Source organism: Porites lutea, chromosome 10 (assembly GCF_958299795.1).
Source record: "Porites lutea chromosome 10, jaPorLute2.1, whole genome shotgun sequence".
NCBI lineage: Eukaryota > Metazoa > Cnidaria > Anthozoa > Scleractinia > Poritidae > Porites > Porites lutea.
In genome coordinates, this window is record NC_133210.1 from 4,835,871 (window position 1) to 4,859,279 (window position 23,409).

At 40.5% G+C, this 23,409-nt stretch overlaps 2 protein-coding genes across 2 annotated transcripts; both read right to left on the bottom strand.

The window, feature by feature from the left end:
* Nucleotides 1-377: 377 nt before the first annotated feature.
* On the bottom strand, nucleotides 378-6,913 carry LOC140950050 (uncharacterized). Its single transcript, XM_073399215.1, has 4 exons — nucleotides 6,357-6,913; nucleotides 3,600-3,930; nucleotides 2,056-2,168; nucleotides 378-1,265 (listed from the first exon to the last, which is right to left on the bottom strand). The coding sequence occupies exons 1-4, from the start codon at nucleotides 6,847-6,849 to the stop codon at nucleotides 1,069-1,071; spliced, it is 1,134 nt and encodes a 377-aa protein (XP_073255316.1). The 5' UTR covers nucleotides 6,850-6,913; the 3' UTR covers nucleotides 378-1,068.
* A 5,178-nt stretch (nucleotides 6,914-12,091) lies between these two features.
* On the bottom strand, nucleotides 12,092-18,566 carry LOC140950049 (uncharacterized). Its single transcript, XM_073399214.1, has 4 exons — nucleotides 17,994-18,566; nucleotides 14,987-15,314; nucleotides 13,794-13,906; nucleotides 12,092-12,428 (listed from the first exon to the last, which is right to left on the bottom strand). Exons 1-4 carry the CDS (start codon nucleotides 18,478-18,480, stop codon nucleotides 12,151-12,153), a joined length of 1,206 nt encoding a protein of 401 aa, XP_073255315.1. The 5' UTR covers nucleotides 18,481-18,566; the 3' UTR covers nucleotides 12,092-12,150.
* Nucleotides 18,567-23,409: the final 4,843 nt, after the last annotated feature.

Sequence of the window (23,409 nt, forward strand, 5' to 3'; positions counted from 1 at the left end):
TATTTTGCTCTCTACCTACATGTTTTGTATTTTTGTTTTAGTTTTCACCGTTTGAGTCGAAGAAATCTGTGCTTATCCCCAACAGGGGTGGGTACACTCTTTTTTGGCGGCGGAGTCGCGAAAAGAGGGGTTTCACAAATTGACTTGTAGCCACTCTTCTCGCGGATCCGCCAAAACAATACAGCACTCCCAGGCTAATAAAACTACAAAACTATCTATCCTACTTAGATTGTACTTCCATGGTGTATTAGAGCAGCTTAAAACTAATTTTCAAACAAATTTTCGCTTCAAAAGGGTTCTTACATGACGGCCGAGAGCTGTCATGTAGGTTAAAAAGTGACTTATTTCGAGGAATTTTGCTATCTAAACAGTTCATGTAGTAGAAAAAGTATTACTTTAATGTTTATGAGTTCCCCTAGGAATAAATTCACGCTTTTGTAGCAAAACTCAGTAACAGATGTTTCTGCTGGTTTCCGTCCGCCATGTTGTGTCCATCCGGATGGGCACTAGCATGGCTTCTCCATACAAATCTCTATAAAGTTGGGTAAATCACTTCTTCGGATATCTCGTATACGTATTATTCCTTCGACCTAAATTTTGGCGAGGGTCTTTGTCTATTCACCTCCTTTCATTTCCCAGATTCTGGACTTTATCTATCGAATGGTTTTGATTTTGATTTTGATATATTTTGAATGGCGTGACACTGAAAGCCAACAATTTTTTCGACAAGCAGTTACAGTTTATCAGGTACGAAGGGAAAGTATCACACACCCCTAAGAACTTCTGGGAGAACAAATATAACCAAAATATTCGTAGTTTTTTTCTTGTTTTTTTTTGAGTCAGTTTAGTCCCTCTTTAGGAAAAGTAACTCTTCAGATAGTTTTTAACGTTTCCATGTTCTAGTAATGTAACTTTTAGCAAGGCCAGTCCACTCTTGGGGGATTTCCATTAAAATAAACTCTTCTAAAAATAATGAGATCGTGATGATACTGCCCCTTTTAAGTTTTCTAAGCTACCAAATGTCAGACAGTTACTAAGACTGACGCTAAACTTCTTGACTTTGGCCTACTATTGAGCGCCTTCTTCATCGTGCTGTTTCTTGTACGCCACTCCAGGTGATGTCCTTCGCCACTTCCACCAAATTAAGCCCCCTAAGACGAGCCCCACAACTGCCAGGCACGACAGCACTGCCACAGCAATGACCCACCCTTTGGGGGCCTGCTTATTTGGTTCCTTGGGTGGTGCTGACGTTGTTGTCAGGAGATCTGTGGAAAACAAAAGTTAAAACCAAAAGCAAAGTTGACACTGAGTTGATCAGACACCTACAGCTGAAATGGGTAACTTAATTTCAATATACTGGCTGTTGCTATAGCAAAAAGACAGCCTGGAAGGGTCATCTCCAACCATTTCTGGCGTAATGCTAGCGTTGCGCAAGTAAATTCACATTTTTGAAAATTTTATTACTCCTTTGGCGTCGTAAAACAATCCTGGACTACTCCTTTATAAGGTGAGGATGACGGTTCAATTAGGAATTGTCATTGCATCCTCGAGGGGGTTGCCTTTTGTCATATATATTGCATTGACCATATAAGGGTCTCACGTTTAGCCTTCGATTCGACATAGAAGAACACAGCCCTAATACAACTTGAGTGAGCAGTAGTGTATGGGACGAGGGACAACCGGTGAACGGATTACGGAACACGTATCTGGCATCACATTCCCGCCCATTTTTCTGGGGTGAATGTCATCATCACCGACTAGCCAAAGAGAGAGAGAGAGCCTGGTATCGAGATTTGCCGTACACACCTCGTAACCTTTGTTCAGATTACAAGTTATTAGCTAAGGTTACCCCACCGATCTAATGAAAACACCTTAAATGGAAATTCAAAGAACTGAAAGCCTCGGTTAAGTTGTAGAACGTGGAGGGCGGAACATATTTAATATTCTAAATTGCCTGAAAACAGCACCTCTGCTGGAAATACTCGCGATAGTCATGGTGCGTCTTCTTGCATGTGACCGTATAAACCACACTCAAACAATGTAATAATCACTGACCTATATAATCGAGCAAATGAAATGGAGAAGGCCATTCCTTTATGTCACAAAACACATCGTCCGTGTCTCCCTCTGGATGAAAACCACAATATTCTGCTTCATTGAAGTCATTACTGAAAGGAAAACAAACAAACAAAACAAATTAGGCGGGTCCTATTTTCGCTGTTTTCATCTTAGCACAACTTTCGTGACAGCCTTAGTTCCGGTTCAGCGGTTCATTGCCAATTTTATAATACAAATAATTTTGTAAAAATTCGGCTAACCATAACGAAAAACAGAGGTTAACCATTAAATGCGTTAGACCAGGATATCGACCGTTTATCGCCAAAATCACTTCCCCACTGCGACCCTCTTCAGCTACAACATTTAGTCAATCTATTGTCCAAGTTCGTCCCAGATTGACATTTAATTAAAACTCCTATCTGGAAACAGCCAATGGAGCCTTTTCACTCACGTAACCAGCAACTATGCAAATTTATTGGTACATAAGAAAGTTTTTTTATATGAGAAACAGGTTCAGTTCACACACCCGTACAATTGGCTTGAAACACCAACATAGCCGCTGCTTCATTGTTTTGGAACAACATGACGTCATGTGAAAACGCTCCATAAGATACTACCGTAACGTTCCGAAAATAACGACCTTCCTAAAGTAGTCACTTCAAAAGTTATTTCCCTTTTTGTTATAGTGGTGAAATTTCGCAAGTGTTCACAAATGCCAAAAGTAGCGACCCCCCGAAAATAACGACCTCGCGAAAGTATAGTAGCGACTTCTAAAGTAATTTCCCTTTTTGCTTGAAGTTTGATTGGCTAATAGTTTGTTTTGGTCTAGGTTATCGACTTTGATAACTGTGCCGGAATGAAAGGGAAATTTATAGAGACAGCAAAATTTACCTTAGTGATCCGAGGTTTACTTTTAACGGTAATTTAAGCAATAGACCACCCTTTTTATGGATTTACCGGCGTGATAGCCCACGCGGGACGTTGGAAGAGCACGAGAAAAGCTTGTAAATAATGAGCCGAAGGCGAGTGATTTACAGGCTTTTCGAGTGCTCCCCCAACAACCCAAGTGGGTTACCGGCACAATAAACCATAGGTTTTTAAACAATCAGAACGCGCGTACTATCTTAGTTATTTTATAAAATCCTTTATGTAACCCAAAAAGATACATTACTTGTAGTCTTCCTTTCGTCTGGGAATACGAAACGTTAATCGAAACGTTAATACGACACGTTAATCACACAATTCTTTTGAAACATGAAATACGTTTCTCCAAATAAAAAGTGTTGAGGTTTTCACATGGTCGCGATCATGTTATCACCATAACCAGCGGCCCATGCGTGACAGCACACCAGCGTTTTAGCTATCCTACATAGCGACCCTCTGAAAGTAGCGAAAAGGCTGCTAAATCCAACCTCGTCCCCAGGGTGCTTTTCCCTGGCTTTGGAGGTGGAGAAAGCGCCCTGGGGACGAGGTTGTGCTAAATCCGAAAGTAACGAGGGTCGTTACTTTCGAAACTTCACGGTACTTAATCAAAGCTTTACCTGAAATATCCCGGGCATTCTCTGGCGATGTCGTTACACAGCGATCTACAAGGAGTCTTATAAACGGTCTTGGTTTCATGCAGAAAACACGGGGGAAACATCTCGCCACAAAATAACGTCTCTGCATTTCTTCGACACTTCGGATAGTTTGCAAAAATGTTTTCGAACACCTTTGGAAAATCCCTTTGCAGGTCACTTTTGTTGTAAGATTTTCCCCACAAAGCCAGGTATAGATGCTTCTGCACTGACTCCGACAAAAGAGTGTGTGAGTAAACACCCAAGTCTTTACAAGCCGGAATAATCAACTCCTGACACCCACGATCCAAGGGACCTAAAGGAAGAACAGAAAAAGGAGCCGGTGGGGGGGGGGTACTCAACAAAGTTTTATACGGGAGGGCACCGCCCCGAGGTCTCACCCCTTTCTTTTTTTAATACCATTTTTGACAGAAAGGGCGACCCTTTCGTATACCCTCTATCAATAAAGCGTACCCCTTTCACATATCTGGTTCAGATCTTTGCATCCGTTACAAAACGGCTGTAAATGCACTAGCTGTCTTTAAAATGCGAATAAGTCACAAAACCGGAACGTTTTCTATAATTTTTCACAGCCATAAAAAAAGATCGGTTAGCCCTTGGCTGGGCTTAGTTTTACAAACCGAAATGACAAATTTCCTAGTCCTGTCCTTTAATATAATTCAACTAGTGAAATCCCTACCCTTTTATAGTTTCATTTACCTGAAGCCAGAAAAGGCCGTGTACCCCTTTCAGGCGGAGCCTCCCCGTATATAGGCCATCCGATTGTGAGTACACCCCCGTACTTAAGACTAGCTCATGGATGGTTTCCTTAGAATAACCTGAATGCGGTTTCAAAGTGGATAGCCAACAACCACTGGGACAGAGTGGATTTCTTGAGGGGTCACATGCGAGAAAGACGCACACGACGCGAGAGGAGACGCGTGGTTTACGTAAACGGGAAAGAAAGGAGGGCTTGCAGCGATCTTTGATAATATTTAATTTTTTTCCCTTTTCCTCCGCACCGTACGGCTCGCTTTCCTCAAAGATACAATCCTTGAGCGGGAGAGCGGGTCGAGATGGTTGTCAAAGTGCATTGTGGGACTGTTTTAGGAGACGCATTTTCAACATGGCGGCTGATTCGATCCCCAAAACAGTCCCACAATGTACTTTGACAACCATCTCGACCTGGTCTCCCACGCAACCTCAAAGTGGCGAATTGAAACCGCTTGGATTCTCTTTTTAAGAGACCCAGTCCCATACGACCTCGAACTCTGACATGCGTGCTGGACCGTAAGAACAATGCCTCAAAATACGTCACTCGCCCCAGGCCAAAAATGTCACGGCCTAATATGATAGTTCTACATATTTAAAGATCTGTAAAAAAAAAAAAATAATAACAGATTTATCTCAAATCGAAAACAATTTGCGGCATCGTTTATGGCAATTTTTCTCTTTTTATTCTGTTCTTTAACAATTTGCGGCTGATATGCGAATGCACTATATGCACTATAAGCGACCATCTATCCAAAAATATTCCCAGTGAGATCACTTCAGTTGGAACCTCTCGCAAACGACCGCCTCGGCTTTAGAATTTTCGTTTGTTTCTTGTTGGACGATCTAAACTCACTCAGACGAACTTGACTAAGCCAGAAGTCGAACTTTCATAAACTAACCTCCAAAGCCTGAAAGCCTAAGTTTGGTTCGATTCATGAAAAAGTTCGACGTTTGGCCGAGGCCTAAGTAAATTGCAGGGGGCTTCGTTACCCGAAAAATTTCGACGTTTAGCCTTGGCATAAGCGATGATTTGATCTCTGTTTGCTGTATGTACTACACTTCCAAGAGAATGCAATTTAGTGGCAACTACGCATATCTTTACTTAGAAAATGTAATGTAAACTCGAGTAAACAGTGTAAAGAATTCTCTCCTAATTCAAGACGTAGATGTGACCGGACCTCAAGCTTCTAGGAGAAGACTCTAGTTGGTCAATTTCCGTAAAAGAAAAGCGACCAGTAAACCTTGCATTTGTGGTGGTCGCTTACGGGAAGTGTGACTACGGGATGTCACCGGCTTCGTTGCTAAGCCGAGTTGTTACGACAGATCAGACAGTCCGGAAGTCTTGGGCAGTAAACTGCGGTCTGTATTGAATGTCTCACTGAAGCCACTGTTTACACCCGATATGATATTTCTTCTAAGCCATATGCGTGGTGGAACGTCTTAGCTTTGAAATTAAAGAAGGCTAAAAACATAGTTAACCTTTGGCGTTTGGGAGATTTAAGCCGATTTGGGGTATATCCTGTTCAGCTGTTGTTATCTCCACTGCGTATATACATATATTATGTAACTCTCAGACTCTCGTTTTTTATCACTACACTTTGTCAGTGCATATTTCCCGTTCTTTATCTTATTATAGATTGATAGCGATGTAATTGTTTTAAGACTGACCATGCTGACAGTTAATTATTCGAAGTCAGTAAAAAAGACATGTTTTGAAAATAAGGCAAACATATCATATTCAAGCGTAGTAATGTTAACCAAATGACTAATCAGTGAGCTGTGTAATAACACACGGCCCTAAAGACCTGTACCACACCGTCTCTAACTGATAAATTTTACCACATTTCGATTCGGCCGTAAAATTTCAGTAGGAGGGTGTAACAACTCTGCATGCCTACACACACAAATAAAGTTGCGTGCCGTTTTCAGTTCGGTCGATCGAATCATTGAGGACGTATCGATACTTACTTGGCATGCTGTCGTTTGTGCTGAAGTTAGGCGGCTCGTAACACTTCTCATCGTTTGGTTTTTCATGGTCAGGGAGAATGTGGCACATACTGAGTAGGTAATCCATGCGAAGGGCGTCAAATCCACTTGCAGTGTTTATACACTGCTTCAAAAACTCTCCACAGACTCGTTTGCAAGGCAGCACTCTTTTTCCATCACCACTGCACTTGGGAAACATAGCCGAGCACTCCATGGTCGCCGCCAAATTGAGGTCTGAGCAGTTCTCCCATGACACTATAGAATGATTCACGAGCCATGAGATCGTATCCTTTAGTCGCCCGGTTAGCTTCTTTGGTAACGGCAAAGTATAATTGTAGCCTGCTGATGTACAGACATCAAAAGGAGTATTTTCAAGGCTTTCGCATTTGTGGTCCGCGTTGGACTTGCAAAACACTGCTTTAAAGACACTGCATAATGAAATGCAGCATAAGATAGCTAATGTAGAAACTTTCATGGTTCATCTAAGAAGTCGTCCACTTCACTACATGTAATCAGCTTAGTCGTACAACTCAATCAGGCTATACACTGTGAAAGTCACGCCAATGATCGAGGCACAGGCAGCCCAAGGTTTGACGCCGAGAGGCGGACTTCCTTTTACTGATTTCCGACTTCCTAATTCAAACTTCCCATTTCTGACATCCATCTTCCTTTTTTTTTGTTCTTGATTTTTTTTTTATTTTTTGTTTTCTAACGAATACTTAAGTTCGCATCACAAAACAATGTGTCTTTTCATTGTTAGCAGTGTATTTTTCCGACCGGTTCCATCGAAGTCCCTCAAAAATGAGAAGTCTAAAGTCCTAAACTTGTTGAAAGCCGGAAGAAGGGATTTGATAGTAGGAGGTCGGAAGTCGGTAGTGCCTCCTCAGGTTGTAGTTCTATTAATACCTTTCCAAAAAGCAGTGGTTTCTCCAGGCCGGACGTTGCGCAGCGTCTGGCCTGGAGAAACCACTGCTCGCAGGATAATGAATATCACAAGGAGAAAGTACAACTTTCAAACAAGCAAAGTTTATTTAACACGTTCGAAGACTCCTTTCCATTGCAGATGTCAAATTCAACTCAACTGTATACTTGCAGGAACAACGAACGAAACCTAATTTAGATGAATTTTTACGTGAGATTTTTGAAAAATATCGCATCGAAAATTGTGTCAAAGAATATTAAATACTGAAGTGTGGCAACTGACAGGCTTTCATCATCCAATAGATTTTATTTCTATTGTAATTTTTTCTTATTTGTTTATTTACCAGATTTACCTTTTTGTGTGTTGAGGCTGTTATTAAGTTTTGTTACTTACTGACTTATTAATTTATTTTTTTGTTATGCGCTGTATTAATGTTGTTAATTTGTCGTCAATAAGAAAATACCTTAAAAAAAATAGCAACTAAAAATAGAACTAAAACCATACCCTGTCCAAGCGGCACATACACCTTTTTTCTTGCGCTGACGTCACAAGAATCCCAAAAACACGCTTGGCTCGAGTTCGTATGAGCACAATACGCGCGCGAGCCACCGGCCCGCATGCCCAAAATGCACATAGCTACTGAAAACATTTGGTTCCTCACTGAAGATAAGATACGAGATTCAATTTTATACCAAAAATTGGATGTTTTCTTCGAATTCGAGCAGTGGTGGTCACTCGAGGTGATGCCGATCATCGGAGATAAACAAGGCGGTTGTGCAAGGATCGCAAGAAGGCTCGGTTCAGACACTGATCTTTGCATGGACCGAACCTAATTCGAATTAAAGCCATCCCAAATTTTTCAGACCGGCTGAACTGATTAAGATGCCGATCTTAACCCCAGCCGGGCTAAATTCAAAAGGAGAAAAATGCTCAATTCGGTCAAACTTCTTGCATACGTTATACGTTAATTTATGCATTAGATTCGCGCATGCAAAGTCTGTCGTCTGAATCAAAGCCGCCCCAAGAGGGTCTCAATGGGGTGGTAGCTTTTACGGTTATCGGCTAAAATTTTGGCTCTTTTACGGCTATTGGTTAATTTTTTTCAGTTACGGTTAACAAAAAAGTTAAAGACTAATTTCTTTTGTTTTAAAGAGTTAAATGTTAATTAACCTGCATTTTTTGTAGCTTTAAAGCAAAATAAAGGTCTTAAGATCATCTCGGGATGAAATTTTAACATTTGATAGATCATACTTTTTATAAAGTATTCTACTTCTAGTATTATTTTAGGCAAAGAAATGCCAATAGTCAATTTAAAACGCGAACGCCAAACTCAAGACCGCGCGCGTGACATTCATTTATAACAGAAATGGCCGTTTTCACACTAGAGACGGGTCCCGGGCGGGAGACGGGTGATTCGCGTGAGACGGGTTATCCGTTTGATAATTCGTGTCAGATAAGCAATACGTCTTAGTTTCAAAACGGAATGGTTTTAATTTTGAATGAACAATCCACCTGACTTTAATCGTCAATTTTGACGGACAGTTTAGATATTGATTATCCGTTTCTGATAGCCTGTGTACAGCCGCCTCCACCAATAAGAAAACATCGGAGAAGGGGTGTCTGTGGAGGAGGGGGCATCTGCACACAGCTCTAGTGTGAAAACAGCCAATAACAAAATTCCCGTGTCCAGCGTTTTTAATGATAGCGAAAGACTGTACAGAACGACTCAGTCTCCTGTTACCTTGTCCGTAGGCCTCATTGTTCCGCGCGGCTATATGAGTTTCGGGTCACGTGGTCCGAGTGAGTTTTTTTCTCAGATACGCCACCGAAAGGCCTTGAACGAGATTGCGTGGGAAGACACCTTTAATACAAGAACTAGACATGGCAATGTCTACCGTGGCGTTAGAGATAAACAGACAATTGTTGTTTATCGGCAATGTGTTTTACGAGGGTCTTAATGGGGCTAACCAATAGGCGTAAAACGGCCAAAAATTTAGTCGATAGCCGTAAAAATTGAAAAATTTTAACCGTTAACCGTAAATAGGGAAAAAAAGAGTTAACCGTAAACTTGTTCCCTATAGATTTGTTAATTTTCAGGAAGGTGCTAAACTCACTTATGGTTGCGTTATTTATTTCCCGGCTACTTTGACTCCGTACACACGTTAGGCCAAGCGCCTTTTAGTTGTGACCTAGACCTAAACTCCATTTCCGTTGCTCTCTCGGGGAACGAATTGTTTCCATAATGAAAATCTGGCTTCTTGCTAGGGATCAAAATTTGCGATTTTCAGGAGGTGATTGCCTCCGGCGAAGTACTAGTGAAAGAACACCTAGAGATGTCACTGTTTGTAAAACACGTTGCTGATAAACAACAATTCCCCGCTTTTCTCTGACGCTAAGGTAGACATTTCCATGCCTAGTCCCTGTTCGGCGTCGTCCCACGCAATCTCGGTGAAGGCATTTCGGTGGCGTATCTGAGGAAAAACTCGCTCGGACCACGTGACCCGAAACGCATTAACCGCGCGGAATAATGAGGCCTACGGACAAGGCAACGGCAGACAGTCGTTCCGTACAGTCCGTCGCTATCATTAAAAACACTGGACACGGTGATTTTGTTATTGACCGTTTTCACGCTAGGTCTTGAAATGGAATATCCGTCTGAGACTAGCCTGTGTACAGTCGCACTCTCACCACACACACCCCTTCTCCGATTTTTTCTGAGGGGAGGGGGTGGCTGTACACAGACTATCTGCAACGGATAATCCCGTCTTCAAACTGTCCGTTGAAATTGACGGATAAAGTCAGGCGGATTGTTAATTCAAAATTAAAGCTATTCCATTTTCAAATAAAGAAGTATTACCTATCTGACGCGAATCATCAAACGGATAACCCGTCTCACACGAATAATCCGTCTCTAGTGTGAAAAAGGACATTTCTGTTATAATGAATGTCGCGCCCCGGCCTTGAGTTGGGCGTTTGCGTGTGCGCTTTTGCTTTTTCATGAAGATTATTTTTATATTGACTACCGGACATTTCTATGTATGAAATAATATTAGAAATGAAATACGTTATAAAAAGTATGATCTATCAAATGTTAAAATTTTTCAAAAGAATAGCTTGTTTCATCCCGAGATGATCCGAAGACCTTCATTTTGACTTAAAGATACAAAAAATACAGGTTAATTAATATTTAACTTTTTGAAACAAAAGAAGTTAATTTTTAACTTTTTTGTTAACCGTAACTGAAAAAAACTAACCGATAGCCGTAAACGAGCCAAAATTTTAGCCGATAACCGTAAATCCCACCACCCCATTGAGACCCTCTTTTACAAACAGTGACATATCTCTGCGGGTTGTTTCACTAGTATTTCGAGGGCTCGATATCTTTAAAATCGCAAATATTAATCCCCAGCAAGAAGCCAGATTTTCGGTATGGAAAAAATTAGTTCTCCGAGAGAGCGACGAAAATGGAGTTTAGGTCTAGGTCAACACCTAAATGCTAGGCGCTTGGCCTAACGTGCGTACGGAGTCAAAGTAGCCGGGAAGTAAAAAACGTAACATAAAAAAAGTGAGTTTAACACCTTCCTTAAATTAACAAACCCAGCTAGGGAACAATTTCTTTTACGGTTAACTCTTTTTACCCTATTTACGGCTAACGGTCAAAATTTTTCAATTTTTACCGCCATCGACTAAATTTTAGGCCGTTTTACGCCTGTCGGTTAACCCCATTGAGACCCTCCTCCAAAGTCGCTCCAAAGGCGAAATTCCCGGGCCAGGCAAGGCAAGAAGAATGGCTGAGCCGTTCCTGGAGTGAAATAGGCGTTCCTATTTGATTCAGACGCCGAACTTTTCATGAACCTAATTCAATTAATGTATTAGGTTCGGTTCATGAAAAGTTCGGCGTCTGAACCGGACCTAAGCCCTTGTTTTCCAAACCCACTGTACAGTGGTTGCTAATCTTCAAATACTGGTCCACTTCCGGATATATTTTAAACCGTATTCTTCTTTCAAGTAATGCAGATGGTGAAGTTTTTCTTTGAACTTCTGCAGTATAAGATGGCGGTCATCTAAATACACCACGGACCGGTCTTGTACGTACATGCAGTTGAGGACGTAGTTCTCGACTCAGTAGTATTGTTTTCGTCAAAGGTCAATCCTTGGCTCAAAAACTATTTTTCTTAGTGCGACGACATCTTTTAGTGGATCATATGCGTTGAAGGACATTTGAGACAAGAAAAAGTACAAGTATGATTGGTTCGCCCTCGGAAACTTAGGTTCTATCAGGATTTTGCAAGTAGGAAAGTTTTTCTGACTGAAGTTTTTTAACGGTTTACGCTCGTTTCGATTTTTGCTTCCTTCAAGGGTAGTGTACTTACTTCTTTGTCGCCTTTGTAAAGTTTCCTTTCCCCCTTTACTTCCACTGTTTAAAGTTTGTCTAATTTGAAGCGAAATAATTGACGTCCTTGAAAGGTTTCTTCTTTGTTTGCTTTGTTTGACCTTTAATTTATTTCTATTTAATTAACAGCCGACATTTCGCGACGCCTCGTTTCCCCGAGAAATGACGTCTGAGGAACGACTGCAGAAATTCCATACTGATGACGTGTCACTTCCCAGATCTGGGAAGAGCTTCTGATTGGTTGGAGCAAATTTCCTTCGCGGCAACACCAATCAGAAGCACTACCCACAATAGATCTGAGTAGTGACACGTCATCAGTGTGGAATTTCTGCAGTTCCTTGACGTCGTTCCGGCCTTTTTATCAGTCTAAGTAGTGTCAGTAACAAATCATTTCACTTGTGCTTCAACGTTAACAAGCTTTTTATTTCCAGACTGGAGAATATGCAGTTAAAAGCATTTCTTTATTCAAGTGAATCTTGTCGAGTAGCAAGAGTATGCATATTATCGACATCGGTCTGTCTTGTATACGGGGGCTTTAGATAAGCTGATCTTCTTGGCAGTCGACTCATTTTCCAACATAATACCACCCAAACGACGATGCCCACAACCACTATGGCCAGCAAGACCGTTACAGTGATGGCCCACGCCTTAGTTTCCGGTGATTTAACTGCAGCCGTCGTGATTTCCGCTTTTGTCGCTTTTGTCGCTTCTGATGACCCTCGTGGACCTTCTGTCAGTTCTGCAAGAAATTCATGTAATGTTTAAAGGAGCTGTGCCGGGATAATATAGTTGTGCGCATTCGTAAGACACTGGCCATATCGTGGAGTTGGTACGTGTGTTTCAGTGCATAATTTGGTATCAAAATTCAATAAACCGTGGGAACTACCACCAAATTGAGTGACATTTAAATATCCTATCAAATCATTAAAGGAAGGTATAAATAACACAGTTCAACACGGTAAATACAAGTTAAAGGAGACATGGAGACACATTGAAAGCATGCACGAGATGCGGAATCTCGAGAATAGCCATCGGGATTACGGGATTACGGGATTGAGTGAAAATTTCGGTAGTGATGACGGGACTGAAGAACCCTATTGGAGATGCTTGCAGTTCCGTAGCAGGATTCTCACGCTGGCGAGCATGTTGCCTGTGAGTGAACGAAGCAAACAGACGTTTGCCTGGCGCGCCCGCGTACGTAACGAGCCCACCAGCGTGAAAAAAGAGATTGCTATAGTAATCTCCTTGTAACCTTAAAACAAACAACGGAAATATCATCATCTTCTCTTTCAGAAATATCATCATTTCCCTTCGGCCCGCGCTGGGATACTTCACACAGTCACCTCCCACACCATGCGTTCCCGCCTTATGTACTTCATATCTATTACTCCATGCCAATTGCCCTAATGCATGTTTACGTCAGGCGAGCCGATTTCCCTACCAAAACTCATTTTGAAATTGTTAAGTAACAAAGTTTTGCATACTTAATTCCCAAGACAGGAGAACTATTATCCATGCAACAAAAGAGTGCAAATGCAAAGAATTTTGCTTACAGACGAGGCTTCAAAGTGAAATTTGCTCGGATAAACGCTGACGTAATTATGCATAAGAGCCATTCCTTTAGCCAGGGATAACAGGTGAGAATAGGCCATTTACACGATGGCGTCATTTTACTACTACGACCAGAATTCTTTTCGTTTTTCTTTTGATATTTAAATTTGTAAGCCCCAGTGAGGCTTAAATAACAAAAGCCCTAATTTGCGCAAGAAAGCAAAACCCTGAAGGATTCTGGTCATATTAGTAAAATGACGCCATCATGCAAATGGCCTATTGATACGTAATTTAGAGTAATGGAAGGCTGATTCCACATAAGAAGCGCATAATATCACCTGCTTCTCTACTCGTATATGCGGTGTCAACGAACCGAAGCAATGCCCCTAGTTCGGAGCCCATGAGTAGGCCCCTGCCCTAGTAAGGTATCTAGTCGCGCCGCGGGTGATATGATATTTAGAGTGAGTGTGAGTTTGTGAATGAATGAGTAAGTGAGTCAGCCAGTCAGTAAGCCAGAGTGATCAGGAGTGAGTGATTAAATATCTTAGTTGACCTGCATATGGGAGCCAGCTGAATTGTTCTGGTAGGTGTGTACTGGGACAGAAGCCGTGGTGGGACTTTCCTTTTGCCATTGTGCCGCAGTACTCAGCTCCAGGTAAATTGTCTCTAGAAGAAAAAATCCAATCATCAGCATCGACTCCCGGCGAAAACGGCAAATTCCGCCGGAAAATGACAGAAAAGAAAGAAATTTTGAGGTCAAATTATGTTAAAGGGGTAAAACCATGAGGGTACCCCCATTTCTCCAAATAAACGCCGCTGAACTACTCTAACAACGTTGTATAATTAACCACAAGAGAGAAACACAGTCAACAAATTTATTATCCCAGGTGTGATAAAATCATATTTAACCATGGTTTTCAAATTTTTCAGTATCAACTCTGTCAAACGATTAAACGCAAAGGCAGTTTTTGGTCACCTTTCCGACGACCAGGCCGCTATAAAGTAGTCTGCGAGTAAACTCTCCATTTCGAGTGGCGAGCGAAGCGAGCCGAAAGAGAACGCGTGCGGTTCTCGCGTGATTTCTCGCGAGTCCCCTAAATGGAGAGGTTGCTCGCAAGCTAGCTATTAATATTGTTTGCAAACCAAGTGAGAATGACTGGTGTAAACACGTCCATAACACTTGGTAGCACTACCACTAATAGGCCTTTCCCGATTGTGCTTGGCAACTTTTGAGCAACTTTTGGCTCTTGGAGCAATTTTTTTGCGGTTCTAGTAACCTAGAGCAATTTTTGAGCAAATTATAGGTTTGGAGCACATGAGAAGCACGAGAAAACCAACGATTTCATGGAAAACTTCAATTTATGGGAATTTCTTAAATGTCAAAAGACGATTTTCCTCTCTGGTCATGTTTAGCAACCTTTCATCCACGTTTCGCAGGCCGCATGAATAACTAATTGTATCCTTAAATTTTCTCCGATAGTTTGTGAGCGATTCTTTTTTCTTTTTTCTTCTTTCAACCTATTTTTCTTCACCAATGTTAGAAATTATTGCATTTTTGAGAAGAACGAAAAATAAAGCTTTAAGTTTACGTTTATACAAAAACATTCAGAAATTTCGGATGCAACTTTTGAAATTTTAGAAGCAACGTTTTGGCATTCTAGTCTCTTTGTGTATTTTACGAGCACAATAGGAACAGGCCTACAGCACCGCTTTGAGGCCTACGAAGACTAAAAACGCCAGTCTTACATGAAGAACTCAGGGCAGTCTCTGGCAATTGCATCACAGAGAGGCCGGCATAAGCTGTAAAGACGAAGACCTTCATGAGGAAAACACGGCGGAAAATGCTGTCCACAGAACAACTTCTTGATATTTTCTGCACATTTAGGGTGCAAATCAAGCATTTCTTGCACGAGGTCAGGGAATCCCGTTTCAGCATGGTTCTTTGTATAGTTCTTTTCGTAAAAGAACTCGTACTCATCTTTTTGCACTTCAAGTGAAGTTAGGGTGTGGCTGTACAAATTCAAGTTCTTACAAGCTGGGATAATAAGCTGCACGCAACCCTGATCGAGTGGCCCTGTAAGATAACATTAGTCATATTGTTTATAGAAAATAAGAAAACTGAGTTTGTCATGATAATGCAAGAGGGCTTGGCTCCCGGGGGGGAACTCCGCATATGAAAGGGGTGGGGATGCTCGTCGGAAATTTTGAATCAAACCCCTAAAGGAGACCCATCTGGGCGTGGCCCAAGCTTTTTTTGACCCCTAAAAGAGACCATGTTAAAACACAGACAATATATATATTTTTATATTTTTTTCACGTGCAACCCTAAACGAGTCCTTCACGGCTAAATATGATGGCTTTTTGCCCAAAACACCCTAAGCGAGACGAAAATCCGAAATTTATACCCCTAAGCGAGACGACGAGCATCCCCACTTTTTCATATGCGGAGTCCCTCCCCCGGGGCTTGGCTGCTCCTACCAATTTCCCATATACAGTGGAACCTCGATTTAACGAACGGCCAAAGGGACGGACGAAATTTGTTCGCTTTCACGAGGTTTCGTTGGATGGAGATTCTGTTTAATATGTTTTACTTTTATTTGAGTAAGAGAATCGTCCGTTATGTCGAGGACTTCGTGATGCAGAGGTTTGTTAAATCGAGGTTCCACTGTACAGAGTAGAGCATGTAGGAATAAAAATCCAACTGGCAGGGGATAACCAACTGGCTACAATCGGCGACAAAATTATTGAGACATATATATATATTATATTTCCTCCTTTTGAAGTTAATAAAACGTAAAAAAGCCCAGTTTTGGGCGAAGTGTCTCAACTCATTTTGTCGCCGATTGTAGCTATTTACAAGCATAGCCGAGTAGAAGAAGGTTGATCGACCGAAGAACATTCTAATCAACGATAGTGGCGGAATGGCTATTAAATTGCTATGACATTAGCCTGTTCCAAGCGTCCAGATAGTGGAGAGCGGTGCAGAGTAAAGCTTGAAAGCGATGAAAAGTAGAGGGGGACTGGGGAGAGAGGTGCGGGAACCCTCGGCTCCTCCCTCGCTTTTATTTTTTCGCGCTCCTTTTTACTTCGCACCGCTCCCCACTATCTGAACGCCTGGAACAGGCTACTATGAGTTTCTAGTCCCCCGCCAAGCCGTAACCACTCAGGCCATTATGTGTAATTGTCAAAGTAAAATAAAATTCAGATCAATGTCAATGATTCTCGACTGTACATCTAGCAGTTATAATTCGATCAGACTGTGGAAATTCCGCTTGTCCACATTAGGAAATGACCAACATTTAGATCTCCGGCGTTTTTTCTTTACTTATATTGCCCCTTGGTCGTTTCCTATTATATCTCAGTATGCACGCGCCCAGGGGAGGTGCTGCGGAGTCGCAAGTGACGCTACAGGGATGATCGAAGGATTTTTTGGCTTTGAAGAAATTTTCAATTCCGGGATTTTTTTGCGTATAAAAATTTGGCAAGTATATTTTTGATGGTTTGATTTAAGCAGGGATTGTTTTGTGTACTCAAAACAATCTATTTTTGGTGGTGACTGCGTATTCTGGCGTCTCATGAACAATATATGAAAACAAAACATTCAAGTAAAGAGGCCTTCTTCCTCATAGTACGAGGCTCCTGATCTAAATCAAGAATAAAGAATGGAACTAAAAACACAACCAACTTAAAAACGGTCTTCCTCATCTAGCAATCTCACAGGAAATGTAAGGAAAACAACCTGAAGAATATTGGTCACAGTGTGGGTTAACCCTTTCGGGTCCAATATACCTATTAGTTTAGAAAAGACCAAAGCATTCCCCCTTATCAATTCTCATTTCCCCGTCTTCCGATTATGTATTGATATTCTTAGGAGCAAGTTCACTTGATGTTGGTCACTCAAGGAACTTAAAGGTCCTCATCCTTGATGGGTGACGGATCAGTATAAAATTATTATATTGACAGTACATTGCTTCAAATCTCGCTCGTGCTTGCATGCAACAAAAACCTGTTTAACTACAATCCGCTAACCGTTCCTTCCTTGCATTGGAGAATGCTTATTAGCCTAACTATACCATCAAGGTGTAAAATGGAAAATAATAGTCAATTTCCAAAGACGAATTGAAAGTCTGATTACCCACCTGGTGATATGGACTTTAAAGATTCAATATGAACAAAGTCGTACACGTGTCGTTACTGTATACAATATCTTGGCGATAAAAGTAAATAAATTTCCTACGACAGCACAAAGCTTGAAAATTTATCTCCCATATGTACTGATGAAAGAGGATTTTATATAACCGTCATTTTTTTCTAAATTGTTTATTTAAGCTATATACATGTATCTCAAAGTACAATACAATAAACAGAGAGAGAGGGACACAAATTAAAATAAAAGAAGGGCAATAACAGGTATACAAGAAGAGATAAGTACAAATGACAGGATATTACCAAAACAAATGTAACTTAAACACTAAGAAATATCAACTAAACATGCCGAAATTGTATGCAGCTAAAGGCTCGAGAATTCTCGAACGCGTGTGGGCTCTGTAGTTAATTTGTTTTTCAGAATTAAAAGCTTTAAAGGCGGAGAAACCATACACTTCTCTTTGGCTAAGGTGAGAACGAGCAAATATCGGGCAAAGATTGAAGTGCGGAACTCTGAGCGTGTCTCAAAAAGATATTGATTTCGTGATTTTATTATTTTGGACTTTTTTCTTACACATCATTAGTTTTTCTTGGCTAGTTGACTCACCTGGTTCGGGGTCGCTGCTTGTGGTGAAGTTCGGAGGAAAAAAGCACTGGGTACAACTGGAAGTTTCATTTGGAAGTAGAAGACAATGCGGTATCAATTCATGCAAGTCAAAAGAATGCAACTCTTTCTTGCACTGTTTTAGGTATTCTGCGCACACTCTTCTGCAAGGGAAGATTGGATCTCCCAGAGAATTGCACTTTGGAGCAAAAAGTGAACACTCTATGGCCTCAACAAGGCCGCTTGCCGCACAGTTTTTACTCTTCATTATCTCGATAGTTTTTTTCATGTCGAGCGCATATTCTTCTTTACTCTCCTCTGTGGCATCTATCGGATACGGAACCATCGTTTCATAACCCGCTTCCTTGCAAATTTCAAATGGTGTGTTTAAAAGGCTTTCGCAGGGATCGCCGTCAGCACGGTGACATAGCAGAGGCGTAAAAAAGCATAGAAGACAGGAAACGATCAAAGCCTCGCTAAAATAAAACATGGCTGGCTCCTGACTTTTCTTCAGAACATTTGCGACGAAGGCTTATGTCTCTGAAGGGTGTAGCACTCAATATTTAAGCTTCTCTTGTACTATTCTTAGCTTGACTCATTTTGATATTCAAAGCTTTCCGCCATCGCAAGAAAGCCACTCCCTCTAAAAATGTCGTATATATCACTTACACAATACTCCTTTTAGAAACATCCATGCTATAGAGTGTTTCCTTTTACGGGGCCAGCATCTATGCAAATTTATTGGAACAAAAGAAAACGTTTGCATAAGAAAAGAGTTAAACTCCCACAGGATTGGTTTGGGACACCAACATGGCGGCCGTTTCATTGTTCTGGGACACCAATATGGCGTGACGTCATGTGAAAACACTCTACATTCCATCCATGCCGTTTGTATAGTACAGTATTGATACAGCAACAAGACCTCCGTTCACAAGGAGTGACTCGTTAAGGGTTTGAGTACACTGGAGAGAAACGAAACTACCAAAAAAACGAAATAATAATGTAAAAAATTAACTTTTAATCGCTATCTCCCATCAAATCCCAACTGCAAACTGAGAAAAAATTGTTGTTCATATCAGTGTTAAAGTTTCGTTAGTGCACATTTCCTTTAAGATATTGCCTTCACGAGCGTAACATTTCTTTTTAACTCTTTAAGCCCCAATATCCACATACAAATTCTCCAAACTGATATCCATACATTTCCTTGAAGAATTGGTTGAGAGAATTTGGTATAAGATCAAATATTTTTCTCTTTGTGATCATTTTGTTAATTCTCATAGACTTTGCTCATGATGGTCTATGGATATCGTTAGGAGAAAATTAATTTTGAGCACTATTGGGACTTGAAGGGTTAATGAACTATTGTTTTTCTTGTATTTATGTAACATTCGTACTGCATTTTTTTACTTGACTAATGACGTCTGAAAACGTCGAAACGTCGATTATTTTTTAAATTTTTTAAAAATTTCTTTAAATTATGTTTTTAAGAAAAGATTTTTACGCAATTTCTTATTTGCATGACTATAAATATTGTTATTTATAGTATTGCAAAAGTTATTTATAGTGAAAAAGAAAAACAGTGGTATTTATCACAGATAATCTGGATAAAGAATTATAGCTGCATTGCTCTGAAATGAAAGCAGAAAATTTCTCTTAATAACCCTCTTCAGGGTTCATCAGTTTGAACCAACAGGTCCGCATGGCACCTGCTTAAAAATCAGGGGGATGAATCTGTATTTAACAGAAACTATACTTTTTAAGAGTAAAATATTTTGGGCAATGGATTAGAAAATGAATTTCATCTTCGATTTCATAGAACCTCCTCATAGGAATCACAATTTGAAAATGCTGACATAATTTTTTGTCGGGAGGAGTTTATTAATTCATGTCCCAATCTCGATCATAAGTCAGTATGGCTGCTTACGCATAATTTGTCAGCCTTCAGTGACAATTGTCTTTGCTAGTAAGGTCCGGTGTTATAGCTTGAAATTACATGCTTGGAAGTCATGGTAATTTCCTACCTTAGTATATTTAACAATAATGTCAATAAGCAATTATATTTCTGCGTTATATGTCTATTTTAATTAACTTTATAAACTGAATATTGCTTGGAAAAATAGAGAGAAATACGGCATTTAAATGAGAGAATACCCTGCGACTAATTAGCGTCTTCTGTATAGGGAAGTATTTAGTATCGCTTCATAGTAGAGCGTCAACTAAGGTGAAACCTGTAGGACTAAGGTTTAACTTTCCTGGTCTGGAGACAAAAAACGCAAACATTTAAATGAGAGTTTATTGAATTGAAACAAATAAGAAAAAAGCAAGTAGTATTTGTCTCAATATGCTTTAAAAGCAAAAGTCAGATTGGGAGTGCCCTTGATTGTTTATTCTTCTCAATACTTTGGTCCAGGACGTCTTTTCATGTATACACGTTTCCAAAGAGACCTTAAAGTAACCAAAATCGAAAAATGATAACATTTAATTAAAATTTTGGAAGCAGATTATCTTAATCTAAGGAAACAAGTTTCAAAACCGCTCACTATTACGCAAGGCTAAGTGCAAATCCTATGTTGTGAAAATGAGTTTTATTTGCTTGACAATATCAAATCATTTTCATTTCAATTGCTTCTCACTTAGCCTCGCTTTGAAACAGAGGCTTGAGGTAACTCGCAAATGGCCTATTCGGTACTGCTTACGTGTCCTGGCACTTCAGGTCTGAAAGCTTAAAAAGCAATTTCAGTGTTAATTAATTCTTTTTGCATACGATTTGATGATTGGATAGTGTAAAAAGAATCGAGAAAATTATCCCGGGACAAAGTTTTGTAACAGAAGAAAAAGAAACCGGGATTAATATTTAGCCCCGGGTTAGTGCAAATCGGCCTTGGAACAGCAGATCTGAGTCGTCACTAGTCTCCCTCGCAGCTGTTATTAGGGTCGTCACGCAATGCTTGACAACCCTAATAAAGGCTGGAAGAAGACTGAGTAGTGACACGTTATAAGTATCGAATTTCTACCCTCGTTCCTCAGACGTCGTAGAAGTTTACGCCTGGTTTCCGGGTTAGCAATTTTTTTGATTGATTGTTCTTATAAATGCTACCACCCTGTAAAGCCTTTTCAATGGGAAATAGGGCAATTGCACGATGACGATATTTGACCACAACGACCAGAATTCATTTCGGTTTTGCTTTGTTATTTAAATTTGTCAATTCCGCTGAGGATTAAAGAACAATAGCCTTAATTTGCACAAGAAAACAACAAACTCAAGGATTCTTCTAGTTGTAGTAAAATGACGTCATCGTGCAATTGTTCTATTGTCATCGATAGGGATAAACTGATTAACGCAAGAAGAAAGTTAGTCATTTCTTTTTACTGCGACTTTACTTCTAAAAATTTCACTTTGAAGGCGTTTACTGTAGGATTACTCCTGTAACTATGGACCTGTCTTAAACAAACTCAGAGTCACCAATGGGGAGTGCTAGTGTAGTTGAAGCTAGAGTGATCTCGTAGGACCCTTAAGTGATGATGCAAAAAAAAAAAAAACAATAAAACAAAACAAATATAGGAAATGAAGGCAAAAAGATAGATTTGTTTGGGTAATCGAACAAATACAGCATTTGCGATTCTTCGCCTTGACGTCATTCTACAGTTCAGCAGTACGATTGGACCAGTACTCCTGCACTGGACAATCGAAAGATAACTTTTTTCAACTTAGGAATTTCTTTGGAGGGAAAACAACAAGTCCATGCTTCGTGACGTTTTTACCTATTGGCTGATAATTACCGAACACTTACGGAAACCATTTTTCAAGGTCATACGAAAATCACTCTAACGGAAGCATTTTACGAAATTATGATAAAGATTGGAAGTCTCTAAAGGGAGAATTACATTGTTCTAATAAACGGCTTATTATAAAAATTAGGGACCTCAGAGGAGAGGATGTCCATGATCAAGAGAGTAATAGATACTTTCATACTCTCTTGCGGATCTCGTTGTGATACAGATTCTGCTGCAAGTACTTATTCACATTCCATACATGAGAAGGAGTGCGTCCTATTTCAGAAGCCCGGCAACAAAACCTCTCATTTTATTGGGCCCCTATAATACGTAGCAGTTCTTTCATTTTTTGACTCGGTTCCGTTTGTAATTTTATTCGTTCATTTTTCCCTCAAACTATCCTATAAGGCGCGTCTATCTGATTCCCTGATCTGACAGCTAAGTGAAACTATTAAGAGTGGACAGAAAAAGACTCAAAGCTCCATTGCCCCTTCCAGAGGAGCCATATCATCGTTTTGCTTTTGGTACCCTGTTTGCTTTCCAACGCTCCGCCATTTCCACCAGATAGCTCCTACCACAAAGAGGCCCACAATGATGACAGGAACCAAAATTGCTACTGCAATGATCCATGCTTTGGATTTGGGACCTTTGGTGTCAGGGGGTTCTTTTGTTGATCGGTTTTCTAATCCTGAAAGAGAAATTGAATAAAATTAAATTCTTCAGGTATAGAGCTACACCGTTTGCCGCTTAATTGAGCCCCCCAGTTAGTTGTATGCCCCCAAAACGCCATCCGATTGTAAAGGCCGATACACACGAGGAGTTTTGCTCCCAGAGCATGCTCCGGGCTAATTTCACACGTGTCAATACACACGAGGGAGCGTTTTCAAGTTCGCTCAATTTGCCCCGGGAGCTTGCTCCCAAATATTTAACCGCTTAAATATCGTGGAGCATTTTGCGGGGTGGAAATTCTGCTCCCGAAGATGAAGTATACCATAAAATCGTTGGTACACACGGAGGAGCTTTGCTCCCGGAGCGTGCCCCTAGAGCATGCTCCGGGAGCAAAATCCCTCGTGTGTATCGGCCTTAAGCCTCCCGCGCGCAAAGCCCCTCTCTAACTTGTATTGAAATAAATTCGATTCATTGTGAAGTCTTGAAGCTTAATTAAAAATCGGTAAAAGCAGAACGTATTTTTATCAGCACTGCTATAGCCTGTCTCGTAGCGTTTTTTTAATTTCTATTCCGGTTATAGGCCCCTCGGTTTACCGTATTTATTCCATTGAACGCCGAGGCGTTAATTAAATTTTTAGCGTTTGCGATGCGGCGTTTATTCGACAGCGGCGTTTATTTCGAAATCACCCTTTTTAAAATCACTGACAATAGTTATTGTAAGTCGTTTCTAAATGTTATGTAATTTAGAGGTTCCAGTGTCTCCCTTATTTTGCTGAGATAGAATCCTAGATGTCTGGATGGTGTAAATTACTAAGTTGTACCGAAGTTTGTCTTATTAGGGACCTTAAGATCCGAGGACGGCGACGGCAGAGAAAACGTCGCTGAAAAAGTAAATTCTTGTTCTTTCAATCTTCATCGCGATTACTCCAAGTCACTAACTTTTTCAAATGTAGGCGAACAATCCTAAAGTTGAATT

Bases quoted from the DNA above. Each gene is read 5' to 3' on its own strand.
- LOC140950050 (XM_073399215.1), bottom strand. From the start codon at position 6,849: ATGAAAGTTTCTACATTAGCTATCTTATGCTGCATTTCATTATGCAGT. The intron at 2,169-3,599 runs GTAAAGCTTTGA...TTTTCCTTTCAG, and splicing joins GAATGCCCGGGATATTTCAG to TAATGACTTCAATGAAGCAG. The intron at 1,266-2,055 runs GTCAGTGATTAT...TGTTTTCCACAG, and splicing joins TCATTTGCTCGATTATATAG to ATCTCCTGACAACAACGTCA.
- LOC140950049 (XM_073399214.1), bottom strand. From the start codon at position 18,480: ATGTTTTATTTTAGCGAGGCTTTGATCGTTTCCTGTCTTCTATGCTTT. The intron at 15,315-17,993 runs GTGAGTCAACTA...GTTATCTTACAG, and splicing joins AAGCAGCGACCCCGAACCAG to GGCCACTCGATCAGGGTTGC. The intron at 13,907-14,986 runs GTAAGACTGGCG...TTTTTCTTCTAG, and splicing joins GACTGCCCTGAGTTCTTCAT to AGACAATTTACCTGGAGCTG.